This window comes from Leptinotarsa decemlineata, unplaced genomic scaffold, assembly GCF_025532065.1.
Source record: "Leptinotarsa decemlineata unplaced genomic scaffold, Ldec_3_MD MMD2_P_RNA_scaffold_5, whole genome shotgun sequence".
NCBI classification, from domain to species: domain Eukaryota; kingdom Metazoa; phylum Arthropoda; class Insecta; order Coleoptera; family Chrysomelidae; genus Leptinotarsa; species Leptinotarsa decemlineata.
This window is the reverse complement of record NW_027412532.1, coordinates 8,957,911-8,972,882: the sequence shown is the minus strand read 5'-3', so window position 1 is coordinate 8,972,882 and position 14,972 is coordinate 8,957,911. Positions and strand designations below refer to the sequence as shown.

The 14,972-nt window shown below is 37.5% G+C and overlaps 1 protein-coding gene across 8 annotated transcripts in view; it reads left to right on the top strand.

The window, feature by feature from the left end:
* Positions 1–7,428, top strand: part of LOC111508117 (uncharacterized) — a 116,362-nt gene extending 108,934 nt beyond the window's left edge. For all 8 annotated transcript variants that reach the window (XM_074169494.1, XM_074169492.1, XM_074169491.1 and 5 more), the window contains exons 7-8: positions 498–621; positions 6,762–7,428. In XM_074169494.1, coding sequence (XP_074025595.1) covers positions 498–621; positions 6,762–6,944 — 307 coding nt within the window. In that variant the 3' untranslated portion in view covers positions 6,945–7,428. The remainder of the gene's footprint in view (positions 1–497; positions 622–6,761) is intronic.
* Positions 7,429–14,972: the final 7,544 nt, after the last annotated feature.

Below are 14,972 nucleotides of genomic sequence, written 5' to 3'. Positions count from 1 at the left end.
TTCGGTCAGTCAATGAATTTTGAGAATTTTTCAAAGTATTGATTTTCAACCACTAGAAAAAATTAAGTTGTGGAAAGCACGTTCAAGTCGTTTTTTTTGCAAAAGAGGGGAGTTTTATCGGTGGTTCACCCCAAAGTATGACAATGTATGACAATAAAAAATGAAACATAAACTGTTGAACTTCAACAGAGAAAAAATAAAAGAAATGTTTTCATTTAACTTTTTTCTATGAAAACAACTCTGAACAATCGATTCCTGCAAACAGAATTGAAAAATATTAAATTACTTTTCTAGAGTATGTCATGTATATATGCAACATTTTTGCACCTATTCTTTCAGAATTGTATCTCACATATTATCAATTCATTAGTGAAAATACACCCCTTCATTTATCTACTACCGAGTTGAATTAACCATTCGATCACCCCCAATGAAATCTGACCCATAAACCTTTTCTGGTCCATTTATTCCACTAATAAATTCATCTGGTTTTTCAGTATCCGGGATGACAGTGTCGTCAATAGCTACGTCGACTGCGAATGGTCCCGAACTGACATTTTGAGGTCCCACACGCTCGATATACCAGACGACTCTGATCTCATAATAGGATACTTATTCACGGTGAGCCCTTAATTTTTTATGCTGGGACAGCGAGGGTTCGGAGTTTACATTGTTTGCTTTTTCATTTGCTTGGCACCACATTCATTTATTTATTGAGCGTATGGCTTATTCACATCACATAAGTTAGCATAACAAACATAAATGTATAAAAGCATAAACAGACACAGGAAATTGCGCTGACAAACAAACATCTCAGTCATGTGTATATTCAAATGCATTCTTAGTCCGGAAGTAAGAGGGGTCGCCGGTGTACTCCCTCAGTCGATGTGGCTGATTGCATATCAACTCCACAGGCGCACCAGAGGAAAAGTTTTTACTTCATTTAAAAAGTGAGTCAGCGCATCTGCCATATTTAGTTCTAATTCTATTTTAAGGTAAACCATGGTTTGCGGTGTAGGTCAAATCCATGTGGCTTGCTGGATGTACAGGCATGTTGTGGTATGCTAGTGGACCATTGACCTCCCATTATTCTCGCCAGCGGGCAGTTATGTCAAAACCGGTATCATGCAGATACTTTCCAGTTCTGAAACGGGGAGACGCCTGGAGGAGAGTCGGTTTCTTTCGAGAGTGAGGGTATCGGAGTGGATCGGTAGTTGAGGTAATAACGATCTTCTTGAATTACTTGATGAAAGCGTACTTTCTACGAAGGTGAGGAGGGACTATGTGGCTAAGCGTGGAGAGCCAGAAAGTAGGTGTTGGTTTGTGCCGCATTGTGTGATTGAGCTGGACATCAATCAGGCTAGCGTCACATCGCGGCGCACTATTCAGCTGCTGAATATACCAAGCCCAGGGCTGAAGATCTCAATGTGCAGGCTAATGCTCCCCAAGTGGTGCCGCATAGTTTCTGGAGGATGTTATTACGCGTTTTCATCTCAGCTGCTGTTTTCGACAGATGTTTGTTAAAACTCAACGTTCTATCTAGTGTAACCCGTAGGTATTTAGGTTGTTTATTGTGAATGCATGCAGTTTTCTATTGGCTAATTCGTTGTTCAGGTGAAAACTAGAGACTTCTGTCTCAGCAGCACTTGGTTTTAGTCTCCACTTGCGGAAGTATTGTTCGATAGCCAGCAGGTCGTTTGTTAGGATATCCCCGGTTACTTGGTCCCACAGAATGATAATTACACTGCAAAAAATAAAGAGTTGGTGAATGATGGAGGGATCAATGAATCAGAAGTTCAACTTTTCTCTTCATTTCTCAATTGTTTCAGTAATTCCACAAGTCTGCAGAGAACAAATATTGAGAGCTGTTTTTTTGCGCAAATCCTATGGTTTTGGCTGTGCTGTATCCGAAAATGCCTACCGTTTTGTCTTTTTTCATATTTATAATTGCATAACATATATTTTTATTCTAAATACATTCAGTAGTAAGCACTAAACACATTTATTTTTCCGAGTGTGACTCCTTTTGGTACATTTTCGTTTGTAGGAAGCATCTTGAAGGTCTTTTTGAAGTGTCCAACAATAGTCTGCCATCAATGAGACGCTCCATCTATCCTGGTATTTTTTTTCCATCTCCTTAATGTCTTGGTAAAATCGTTCATCTTGTTCTTCACTCACATCTCCTAAAGTTTTCGAAGTGAAAAAGAAGAAAATCTACTTTCAAACTCATTAGGCAACTTAAAGTTTGAAATGCTGTCGATTCTTTTGACGATATGTTTATAGTTAAGGTCTTTTTATTGCCTAAAAATGCCTCTATGATCGCTGTGAAGGCAATCCACCCTTCACTTCGAGGATCCGTCACGGTTGTGTTGAATTGTGGATCAGCCTTAAGCCGTATACTGTCTGGTCTAACGAAAATACCTTCCTTCAAATTCGCGTCTGAGAGGCCTGTAAACTTTGTAATCAAGTATTTGAGGCAATTTCCATTTCTTGTAAGTGACAAATTGTTCCATTAATCGCAACTTTATGTGAAGCGGTGGTAAAATAAATTCATGCCAAACGTTCTTTTGCCAACGGTAACCTCCCTCGGAGGATAACACCAGTGATTTTCTCGGTTTTCACTCACCCACTGACACGAAAGGCAAGGAAATTTGGTAAACCCAGATTGTTGTCCAAGCAACATGCCCAAGATTTTTAAATCACCGTGAAATCACTTGCCAACCGTGACCTCTATATTTTAATTTGCAAAGAATCAATTTCGGGTTGTAAGTTTTCTTGAGGTCTACGGAGGCATAGAAATCGCCATTGTGACACAGAACTACTTTAAGGCTTTCTTGAAGTATTTATTCCTGACTTGTAGTCAGCTCAAATACCCTTCTCTTTATAGTATAATTCAACGTTAATAGTTCTGAATTTTCAAGTCATTTTCCTGTTTTTAGAATATCTGAATACTTAAATATCTATTGAAAACATCCAGTTAGGTTTTTTTATTGCAGACTTATGTTATTTGACTTTTTTTAATTATCCCCTACAACTTTGATAATAAATGAATAACTTCCAAGATATGAAATTTACTCAAAATACAGTAGCTTTTTTATTTCTTGGTACTTCAATTTTTTCCTTAATGCATTTCATTGTCTCAGCTATTTTTTTAATTTTTTCATTAACTTTTCCTTTTCTTGTTCTCGTGTAAATAAACCAAAGAGCTTCTTTATATCTCATTTTGCCATCAAACTCCTCTCTTCAAGTGCGTATCTACTCAGTGGTACATGTTCAAAATTTACCAATTGTATTCAGTTATTAGAAAAACACATTAAAAACACCATACTCCAAACACACTTCACAATTATTTCCTTTCTTCTTTTGAGCTTTCGCTTCCGTTTTTTATATTGAACTACTTCCTGTGCTTCTACTTTGCCTTTTTATACCGGGTGTCCCAGAGCTTTTAGGCCAGCAGATATCTCAGTTACCTGCAGAACAAAAATTTAAACAAAAATATGTATCATAGGAGAACACAAGCACTTTCATGCAGCATAGCAAAATCCACCCCCTGGTAAACAACCCCCAAGAAACCACCCCTAACTTTTGTTTTTCAAATGGCACGCCCATGTTTGTTTTGGTTCAGCTTACAGTCTTTTTCATTTCTCGGTCAATGATGTATCATGGTAGGTAGAATGACATGCAGAATCATAGAAAATAAAAACACAAATGAAATATTAATTTTTAAGGTCATCTGTATTTTGATACATGATACTACAGAAAATGTTCAAAATGTTGGCCAGCACTTGCCACACATGCTTCAAGTCGCCGAATCAGCGCGCAAATACAGGAAGCCCTAATCATTTCCGGAGTAACGGTATGACAAGCCTCTAAAATTTTTTGGGTTAAATCGTCAATATTCATTGGTTGTGTTTCGAAGGCAACTCGTTTCAGATATCCCCACAGGAAAAAGTCCAGTGGCGTGAGATCTGGAGAACGTGCAGGCCATCGCACAGGTCCACTATTTCCAATCCAACGGTCTCGAAAAGTATCATTGATGAATGTAGTAACTACATTATGGTTATGTGCAGAAGCACCATCTTGTTGCCACCACATTTGTTGTCGTTCTTCAAGTGGAATATCTTCCAGGAGGGCAGGTAAACAATTTTCCAAGAAATGTAAATATCGGTGGCCCGTCAAAGTGTCTTGGAAAAAATGGGGCCCGATGAGTCGTCCATTATGTAAACCACACCACACGTTCACACCCCACATTGTTTGGAAATTGGTTTCTCTAATCCAGCGAGGGTTGTCCTGTGACCAATAGTGCATGTTATGTCGATTAACAGTACCATTATTATGGAAGCGGGATTCGTCACTCCACAAGATTTGATTGAGGATGTTTGGATTGTCATGGACTAAAACTTGAATGTGAGCAATGAATGCCGTTCGTCTTTCGAAATCGGTAGGTCTGAGTCCTTGGTGTAAATGAATTTTGAAGGGATGATACTTGTACTGTTTGAAAATTCTTTGCACAGATGACTTACTGATCCCAATCTCTACCGCCAATGCACGAACCGAAAAATGAGGATGTGCTTCGGCGTAGGCCAACACATTTATGCAATTTTCCTCAGTTCGCACGGGAGTAGGATGTACTTGATCTGTTTTTCCTGGAAATGATCCCGTTCGCATGGTATTTTCTACATACGAAAACGTATTACGACCTGGTTGTCGACGATCAGGAAAGCGCTGCCCATACAGCCTCTCCGCAGCACGTTTATTCTTTCGGCATTCACCAAAAATTAAAAGCATATCAACGTATTCGTTGGGAGTGAAGGTAAAAGGCATTTTGATATACAACAACAATATCACGACTGATGGCAATGTGTCATCCAGATATCAGAGGAATGAAAGGAAGCACAAAAAGTTCTAACATTTTATCGCCTCTTTTTCTGCGTAGCGTCCACTTTCTCTGGTGTCTACAATGCAGAACAATTCGATCAGTCCAGTTAATAGTACCCACTAACGTATTCAATTTTCTCGAACAATTATGATATATCGTTGGTTGAGAAATAACAAGAGCTGTCAGTTGAACGACAAACAACATGGGGTTGCCATTTGAAAAACAAAAGTTAGGGGTGGTTTCGCAGGGGTTGCTCGCGAGGGGGTGGATTTTGCTCTGCTATATGAAAGTGCTGGTGGTCTTCTATGATATACATATTTTTTTTCAATTTTTTTCTGCAGGTGACTGAGATATCTGCTGGCCTAAAAGCTCTAGGACACCCGGTATAACAACGAAACTCTCGCTGTCATTGTTAAAACTATACCTGAGGCACCAAAATGACTAATAGCTCTTAATTTCGTTTTGAGGAAAAAATTCATGAGGGAAAACTAATTGGATAACATAACAACCCATTTTTAGTAATTGCAGCTTACAATGGTGTCATAAATTTGTCAGTTTAGACTTCAGCTTTGAGAAAGACAGAAGTCATATCAAGTGGAAGGCTTTGATCATAACTGTGCATAGTTGAACCAAAGAGATATCAGCAGGTAGCTTATAGAACTTCTGATAAACATATCCCATTTGGATAAACGATTTCTTGCCTTCAGTCACTGTCGTAACTTCAACTCTTTTTTGCTCACAGATCAGCCTATCTAATATCAGTTTCCATTTTCCAATTTGTTAAGATTCATCGTTTCATCTCCATTATATCCTTCTGAAAATAGTTTCAGTTGTCCAGACTATGCTGGCATAAAATATGACGATTCTTTTCAATTCCTTTGTTGGAGTCTCGATCTTCCTATTTTTGTCCAGCAGTCCTCTGAATGGGCAGAGTTATCCTCTGCAGCTCTTGCGTTCTTTTCTCAGATTCTAAATACTCTTGGTGAATGCTACTATGGTCTTTCTCGGTGTGCCCTACATGTTTGCCCCACACCAAGTTTATCGTGGAATCAGATGACTCAGTCATCTGAATACCTCAGTAGTTTATGTCCACCATGCTCGAAAAGACGTAAAAACTCGTGTATAACAAGGGTCTAAAATAAATGTAACAATCTCCCTGCGACAATCCTCTCAGTGACAATCCCACTACTACTGTCTCCCTTGTAACAGTTGTCTATATAAATATTCCTTTCAGCATGCAGTCTATTCGCCAGTAGCCTATATAGTTGAACCCGCTTCTTCTTGAGTAATTGAAAGTATTTCACTGTTCTTCTATGTATATTCTGATTTCTCTGTAGTAGCTTGCATAGTTGAACACTCTTGTTCTTGAGAAGCTGAAATAACTGACTTGTAGGCATACTGTCTCGATGTAGTGATTTGGTAACCAGTGATACGTCCTCAATGTGCTGTCAAGTAGTTGTTCTACTGCTTGTCGTGTGGAAGTCTGATTGGTCATATGGCCTTTCCAGAATCCTATTCGATCTTCTTAGGGTTAGAAATGGCGGGGGTCCAATATTTTTGGTATATATCCCAAACTCTGACTGCCTCTGACTGAAGCACGCGGTTTGAGATCCCTTCAGTGAAAAAAAGGAGAAAAGGTTATTCACGTACAATTTTGACTATCTATGCAGATCATCAGTATTTCCCCATAATTGATATTTCATCTACATTTTCTGTAAGAACATATATCACTATCATAGTTTTAATCCATTCAATCAGCTAGTTTGATCGTGATATTATGAGTTTTCAGTTGTTATATATAGTTTTGTTTATTTCTATGTCTTTGAAGTTGAACATGTTCTGAGCTATTGTGGTCTCTTGAATATTCATTTTATATTTTCAGGGAGACCTTGAGCAACTGTCAATCGTGCCCGATCCAGCTCTAGTAAGTCTACAATGCGATACTTTGAAAATACCAATAATAGACCCACAAGTAGATGCATCTATAGACAACCTCCAAAAAGAAACAGGAAAACACATTGTAATGAAAATACATGAAGAAGAACAAAAAAACGATATTGACTAGATATATAAAAGATGGTTAGAAAACATAGTTTGTCGCGCATTTTTCGAAAAATTTGAAAGGGGAATATTACTGCGATGAAAATTATATAAGATATTTTTCCAAATTGACATTATGCGTTCGACAAAACTTTATATTTGAAGAAAATTTGAATTAATATTGAATATTTTTGTAATTCATTGTGTTTCGATGACTTTTCTCATGAATCCTAATCAAAAGATCATTAGTCTTCATATAATATAATAATATGGAAGTATCTGTACTTCACAATTGAAATCAAGTACTTTTTTGTATGCTGTACCTGGGTGACAATAGGAACATAGGCACTCGTTAATCGTTACACTATTTTTTAATTTATCCACAGTAGCAAAAACTGACAATAATATTATGTTCTGTGCTGGCCACTTCGAAGAGTATTGTAATATCTACTTATAATCAAACATGTATATAGTTGAGCTCTCATTTATTAAACGAAATTATAAACAATCATGTTGTGTTTCAATCAATATCACTTCTGATTTTTTTTGTTGGTATTGAAAATGTAAGATGGCTGTTAACTAGAAAGGCAGCTATAGCGACTTGCTTAACTTTGGAGTGAAGGTTGATGTAGAGTATTCATAGAAAGTAGAGAATATTGAAGGTTTTTTGGTTTGTGTTTGGGATAGCGCTTCGCTGCTATCAAACTACAAGAGGACATCAATAGTGTTTATCGATGGAGTGTGAAAAATGATCTTCCGTTCAATGTATCCAAATGTTTTGTCCTGTCTTGTACCCGAAAACTAAATAAGACACTATACAATTACTTAATGAATGGTATTGAATTATCCAGGGTAGAGACTGTCAAAGATTTAGGTATATACTATAACTCCACACTCTCGTAAAAACCCCATTTGGATTACATAGCATCTCAGGCACTAAGAATTATGGGATTTGTAATGAGACACAGTGCACATTCCAATGGTATTAAAGTGATTACTACACTTTATGATAGTTTGGTCAGACGTAAACTTGAATATGGGGCTGTAGTATGGCATCCTTCTTATATTGTTCATAAAAATATATTAGAAAAAATTCAAAACAGATTTCTGAGATTTTTATATTACAAGAAATATACAATAAGTATACCCGGATTATAATACAATTAGAACAGTAGCACTACGAATTGAATTTAAAATACCTAGTTTAGAAAATAGAAGACAGGCAACTATAGTGTTAATGTGATATAAAATATATAAAAAAATTATAACTGTCTCAATCTCAAATCTTTACTGAAAGAGAGAATTCTCAAAAGAACAACAAGACTCATTCAATTTTTTGATGTATCATATGTATCAACAAATAACTGTTCACCTATCATTACAATGATCAAAATAACAAACAACTTCCTGTTAATGTCAGATATCAACTTTGTTCTCCCTCCCAAACAAGTTTATAGTGGTGTAAAAAAATACTTTTCAAGTTTAGAATAACTATATGTTTCTTCCTTCCATTCCATTGTATCTACTCGTAGATACAATGTAACTGTATTCACGTATAAATATTAGAATTCTATTCATGATTTAGACTGTATTGACATTTTTATAAGAATAAATATTTTCATGTAATGAGGTTTTTACCGGTTTGAAAATAAATAAATAAATAAATTTAGACGTTGCTCGGTAGAAGTCAAGAGCTCCCAACGCCGGTTGACTGTCTGAGAATATTTTTATTGACTTACGTGTGATTTTCAGGGTAGGAAATTATGATTGTTTTGTCGATGCAAAAAACAAGAAGGCGGACGATATTTGTAATTATGGAGTGGAAATTACATAGAAGCACCGTTTAAATTAACGCATTCAAAAACACTTTATTGTGAGATTTTCACCAAACAGTTTTTCAAGAACGCAACACGTGTTTCGCCATTCAATGGCTTCTTCGGGCATGTTAAGTGAAGTAAATACACGCCCGAAGAAGCCATTGTATGGCGAAACACTTTTTCCGTTTTCACCAAGTATCGGCCAATTCCATCATATACTGTTCAGATTATTGAGAAGTAGGAGATTTGTGCAACCATGAGGTGAAAACAATTCAGTGGGGATTGGAAAAGTATATTATCAATACTGCTAGGATAGAGTTATTTCCGGAAACGTCCGATAAGATGATTTGGTTTGTATTCTGGAGAATTAGAAGTTGAGCGTAGTAAAAGAACTGATATTCAGGAGACCAATTGAAAAAATGAATTTTTAAAATATACGCAATGGAAATAGACAGATGATATAAAACTTCTATTCCTCTTATACTTTTTTATGTTTTTCTGAGCGTATGGCATAGAAAAAAATTGTAGAAATGATATACTTTTAAGAACACAGGTACATAATATATCATCCAATTTATCCCTAAAAAAAGCTCTTGGAGCTCAGGTTGAGTAGTAACATCACGGGTTGACTTTATATTAGTTGGAGCGATATCGCCTCTGGCTTCAGAAACAGCATGACGGATTTCTCAAACTTTCATTAGAGGTATGATCCTTCATATAATATTGAATAAGAACAAAGCAATCTCCACTCAACTACTACTGTTTGTTTCGAAAGTTTTATATGTTTCAATGTCATGTGTTTTTTGTAGCTCCATATGTCCTTGAGCGATTTTTGGCCAATTTTTTACGAACTTGAATTGAACCAATCGCTACCAAAATAGCTCAAAAAATCAGTCAAGCATTTGTCAATGACAGTGTTGACTTACGCACTGTTCGACATTGGTTCACTGTTCGAATTAGTAGCTACACGACATTCCATACCCACATACCCATCAAGACTGGTGGTGAAGACAAGAAAGAGACTGTCTCTCATTTAGTCTGCTATCTTTACGAATTGAAGCACCACTGGACCTTCTCAAAATTCTATTCTGACAATGTGTATAAGATTGCAATAGTGTTTAATGTGGATATCGAAATACCACGTTGAATCGTTATGTTTCACACTTTCATCATCAAGAGAAGTATCCTATTAACGTTGCCCCTCCTTGAAAAATCAAAAAGAAATCACATAAACCGCATATAAAACTGATTGTTACTGATGGGCTAACAAAAATGGATTATTATCATTATCGAAATTCGGAATTTCAAATTAGAAGGGTGCTCAAAAAGGTGTTCGGAATGTAGTCCTCCTTCTTCTATAGCACAATAAAGGTTTCGAACTTTGCCGTTTCAGCCAATCTAGAACATTTCTATTAGTCATTCAGCAAAAATTGGTTTACGTAGATCATCTGATGTTTAGTGATTGTATTTTATACGTTGATGTTTTCAGGAGGCTTCAGAAAAACATTTAATGGACTCAAATCCGGTGACCTTATGGTCTATTCGACCACCAGGAAAAGTTTCATTCAAATGTTTTCTCACAGTAGATACAGTGGAGAGGTGTCTCATTTCATTGAAAAGTCGATTCTTCCTTATTGTGACATCCACTATGTTCAAGAATATTGGCTTGTATGGAGTTGAGAGAAACAGTTGAAGATACATTTTTCTGTACAGGTGCTAGTACGGGTTTCTATCAAATCAATAATGATGGTTATGATGATGAATAGTCCCGCATGAAAAAAGTAAACATCTGTCTGAAACAGTATTACAAAAAAAGTTTGGTTATTATTCACCGGATTACTGAATAACTCTCAAAATTGTCAACGTTTCGCCTGTTTATACCATCTTAATTCGATTCATGTATGAAACGAATCTTTCAAAAGTGAAATTCATCAGATTTTCAAATTCTTTGAATGTTCAAAAAACTTATATCAGAAACTGAAGACAACTGTCTTTTAGTTAAGGTAGTCATTTTTTTGTCAACGATACTGTCTCTCTAAATTTGTCCAATGTCAATAATGCATTTCCAGTTAACATGCTTATCTGAATTTTGACATTGAAACAACAGAGCTGTAATAGTAGTGCAACTAAGCACCTTTCTTTTCGACAATATGGTTTGTACCTGTTTCACAGTTGAATAAATCATTGTAAGGAAAATAATGAATTGAAATAGTCACGGTCGCAATACTCTAGAATACTGAATGCAAATGAATGAAATATAGATCATCTATGTACTACTTTCAACGGAAGATTGCAAAAAGTAACTTAATTCATTCATTACGAGTATGAAGAATTATTCATTGAAAATCGTACTTGACCCTTATCCCATTTAACATTCAAGGGTTGATCCTTACTTCGCTAGCGGCGTGGGAGTAACAAGATTAAGTATATGAAAAACGTTCTCCGATCAAAAAAACTATTTTCTTACGAAGTTAATTATGAGAAAGCGGTATTTTCATTGACTCAGTCTTTGTATGAAAACACAAATTTCGTCGAAAACCTAGTTTACTATCCCAAATGTTAATACTTTTTTTGTGTTTTCGACATAGGCAGCTAAGGTCATTAGCTTTGTGTTATAGGTACGGTTTGTCAATAACTCTTCGAGCTACCTAAAACATCACGTCTCTTCGCAGTCCCGTTAGACTTCTAATGAAGCAAAGTATATCAACCTTCAACTATATAAACGCCCACGAGAAAAAATTTGTATGGCTGATTTGAACTGATGTCCTTTGTATCGTGAAAACAAAACTTCATTGACATAAAAGATATACGTCAGACGAAAATAAATTGCTGTCTATCTGTCAGTTCACTTCATAAAGAATACACCTCGAAATTTCAAAACCCATTCATTCTGACGTCTACAACAATCGAAAACGCTTTTAAATACTTCATATTGAAATGGGGCTGAACCGGCGTCGAGCGCATTATGAAAAGCGTCGGGACGACATCTCCGCCGCAACGCGGCTTGGAAATTTCCTCATTTTCTCTAACTCGTTTATGAACGTTTCTCTGGAATTATCGCAGAACTATTTTCGAGTCGGCCTGAACTCACAAACAAATTAACAAGCGTGAATGCAGCTTTCCAAGAAAATAAATTTTGCTCTGATTAGATTTCGCTTCTCAGATAAAATTGAATTTGATCGGAAACTTGATTTTCTGACTTTCGATTGCCAATCGCGATGTTCTACTACAATATTTTCGAAAGAACTGATGAAGACAAATTCCTTATCATTTTTTGTTATTAGAGAAGCTCTCCTGAAGCTCTATTTAATGATAATAGATTCAACTCCTTTTTGTATACTAAATTGGTTACTTCCATATTGACACATCACTTAGAAACCAGACATTTCCATTTTGAGGAAACGAATATTGCAACTGTCATATCAATTTGTTGAAAATACAAATCATCTTCTTCGAAGAAGTTTTTTCAGGATTCAATATCATATTTTATCTTATCTAGATGATGATTCAAGGTCAGCCTTAAATCTAGTATCACTTCCTGATATTCGACCTCTCTCGAAAGATTCAACTTTTTCTGAAGTCCTGGGTCCCCTGTTTTGAACAGTTATGTACATGCTCTTTTTTTGAAGTCCTGGGTCCCCTGTTTTGGACAATTGTGTAAATGCTTCTATGATCAAATTCCTTGACCATATTCAGCCTTTCTTCATCGGTCCAGGAAAAGCATTGGCCACTTTTTTTGCATATATCGATATATCCAGGGGATTGAGTTCTTGGGTATATCTAGATCTACCCGGGGGTATATTTAGATATACTCCCTAGTTATGTCTGGATGAATGTGAGTTGATTAGTTATTTTCAGTTATATTTAGTAGTTACTGCAGTAAAATCACCTGAATAATATTTCAACTATGAATTGCAACAATGCGAGGACGGAAGCCGGATCCCTAGGCGACAATATTTTCAAACTTATCGGGAATTTCCTAATTGAGCTCATCAGATGGGAAAATGATTGACTACCTTTATATAAGGTGTTTCAACAGGCACTTTCGAACTTCGACAATTGGTAACGGCCGTCTTGCCGTCTATCAAATCAGTTGTAATCATTCATTCAGTAGGGGGGTTGGCTGTCCTCGTTCATCTTTCACTGCCTGAACCACTGTGCATGCTATTTTTGGCGAGTACATTAGCTTGGTATGTGGGGGTTGAGCCTACTTCCACGGAAGCCTACTTCCACGTATCCCCTCTGGATACAGGAATGCAAGAATCACTTGTGGTTCTATTATTCCCTAACTGAATGGCATCCCAACGATCGCTCATTGTGTGTGTGTCTCCATGCCGAGAGGATGAATGACTCTGAGCCTATCAGCTCTCTCTACGGAACCTTCGAGTCATCGGGCGCCCTCTCGTCGTAGTACCGACTTGTCACGGTAATGAGGGGCTCTGCTGTGATTAACCTTCTTTCCCTGGCTACTCGTGGGATTTTTATGGACAGAGTGAAGTTGAAAATCCTTTGTGACGCTGAGTTTACAGAGGAGGTGGATGTCGAGCTTACGACTCCAACTGACCTTCCTGTAAATTTATAGCAGGAGCGAGTCAACAGAGGAGATGGGTGTCAAGCTTACGACTCCAACTGACCGCCCTGTAAATTCGGATCAGAAGCGTGAGCTTCTCAACTCTCCAACTCCTGATCCAATTACTGAACCTAAAAAGAAGGTTTGGTGGTGCAGCCAGGAAACGACTGAGTCGTCTCCTCAAGAGCGGGGTACCTTATGATGCAGAATCTGTTTCAGGTGGAAGAACGAACCCTCCATAAGCAGGTTAGCAAACGTTTGCGCTCAAGTGATGACTTACCAAAACCAGAGATGAAACAGCCCTGTAAGGCATCGTCAGGTGTGGCTGACGTGCAAAAACCCTCATATGTGAAAATTGTCGCGGGTATTAGGGTGGGAATCTTGCACCTTGACTATCCGACTATCTTATTAACGATGAAACAGCATGGACGGATATAGGATTCAACAACTGGTGCGAATGATAAAATTACTTTATGATTTTCTTTTCGAGCAACTTAACGTGCCCTTCGCCCACTTTTTGGTCACCATAACCCTTCTACCGAGAGGACTATTCGCAATTCAGTAGATGAATTTGGATCGATTGGTTCAGTAAATGATCGACCATCACCTATACACCGACGAAACGCAGGATCTGCTAAAAACATGGCCGCTGTTTGTGAAACTGTGTAGGAGAATCCTATGCAGTCGATTTCGCGACGCTCTCAAGAACTCGGCCTTTCTCAGACCACAACTTGGCGAATTTTGTGTCGTGAATTGGGCCTACACGCCTACAAAGTTTACCTGGCCCAGAAAATGAAGGTGAACAAACATAGACAGTGACGTGTATTCACTGAATGGCCTCTGCAATGAGGCCCATTTCTGGATGAATGGGTAGGGGAACAAACAACAGTGCATCCCGAAAAAGTTACTGCTTGATGTGGATTTTGGGCTGGCGACGCCATCGGTCCATATTTCTTTGAGAACAACGTTGGCCAGGCCATCACTGTTAACGGCCAGCACTATAGGTCGATGATTACCAACTTCTGAATTGAATGATTTGGACACCAATGACATGTGGTTTCAACAGGACGACACAGCTGATGCCACATTGGATATTCACGAGCAAATTGAGGCCATGGTTACCTCATGTGGACTGGCCAACGAGATCGTGCGTTCTGACCTCGTTAGACTTTTTTTTGTGAGGTTTTCTCAGGTCGCAGGTGTATGCGAATAAGCCACAAACCACAGCGGTCCTTAAAGCCAACATAACCCATGCCATCTTTCATATTCAGCCTGATTTATGCGCCAGAGTCATGGAAAATTGGACGTTTCGGATGCGTTCCACTCAGAGAAGCAGTAGCAGACATTTAAAAGATGCTATATTTCACAAAAAATGGCATCAATAGGCCTTTCAAACGGATAGAAAAGTTTGATATCTCACACACACACTTTGTTTCATTTGAATTTATTATTATCATTATAATATTATCGATTCAATGAAGTAGTATGTGCTTTAGGTATATCATCAAGGAGACATTTCAAGCATTGATTTTGTGCCATACCGAACGCATTTCATTCCGAAACTATTGGAATTAACATATATCATCAGGTGAATTCTGTTCCACATGCAATTAAACAAATGAACAAGCACCGACGAGACTTGAAACTAATTTCCGTTGATAGAAAC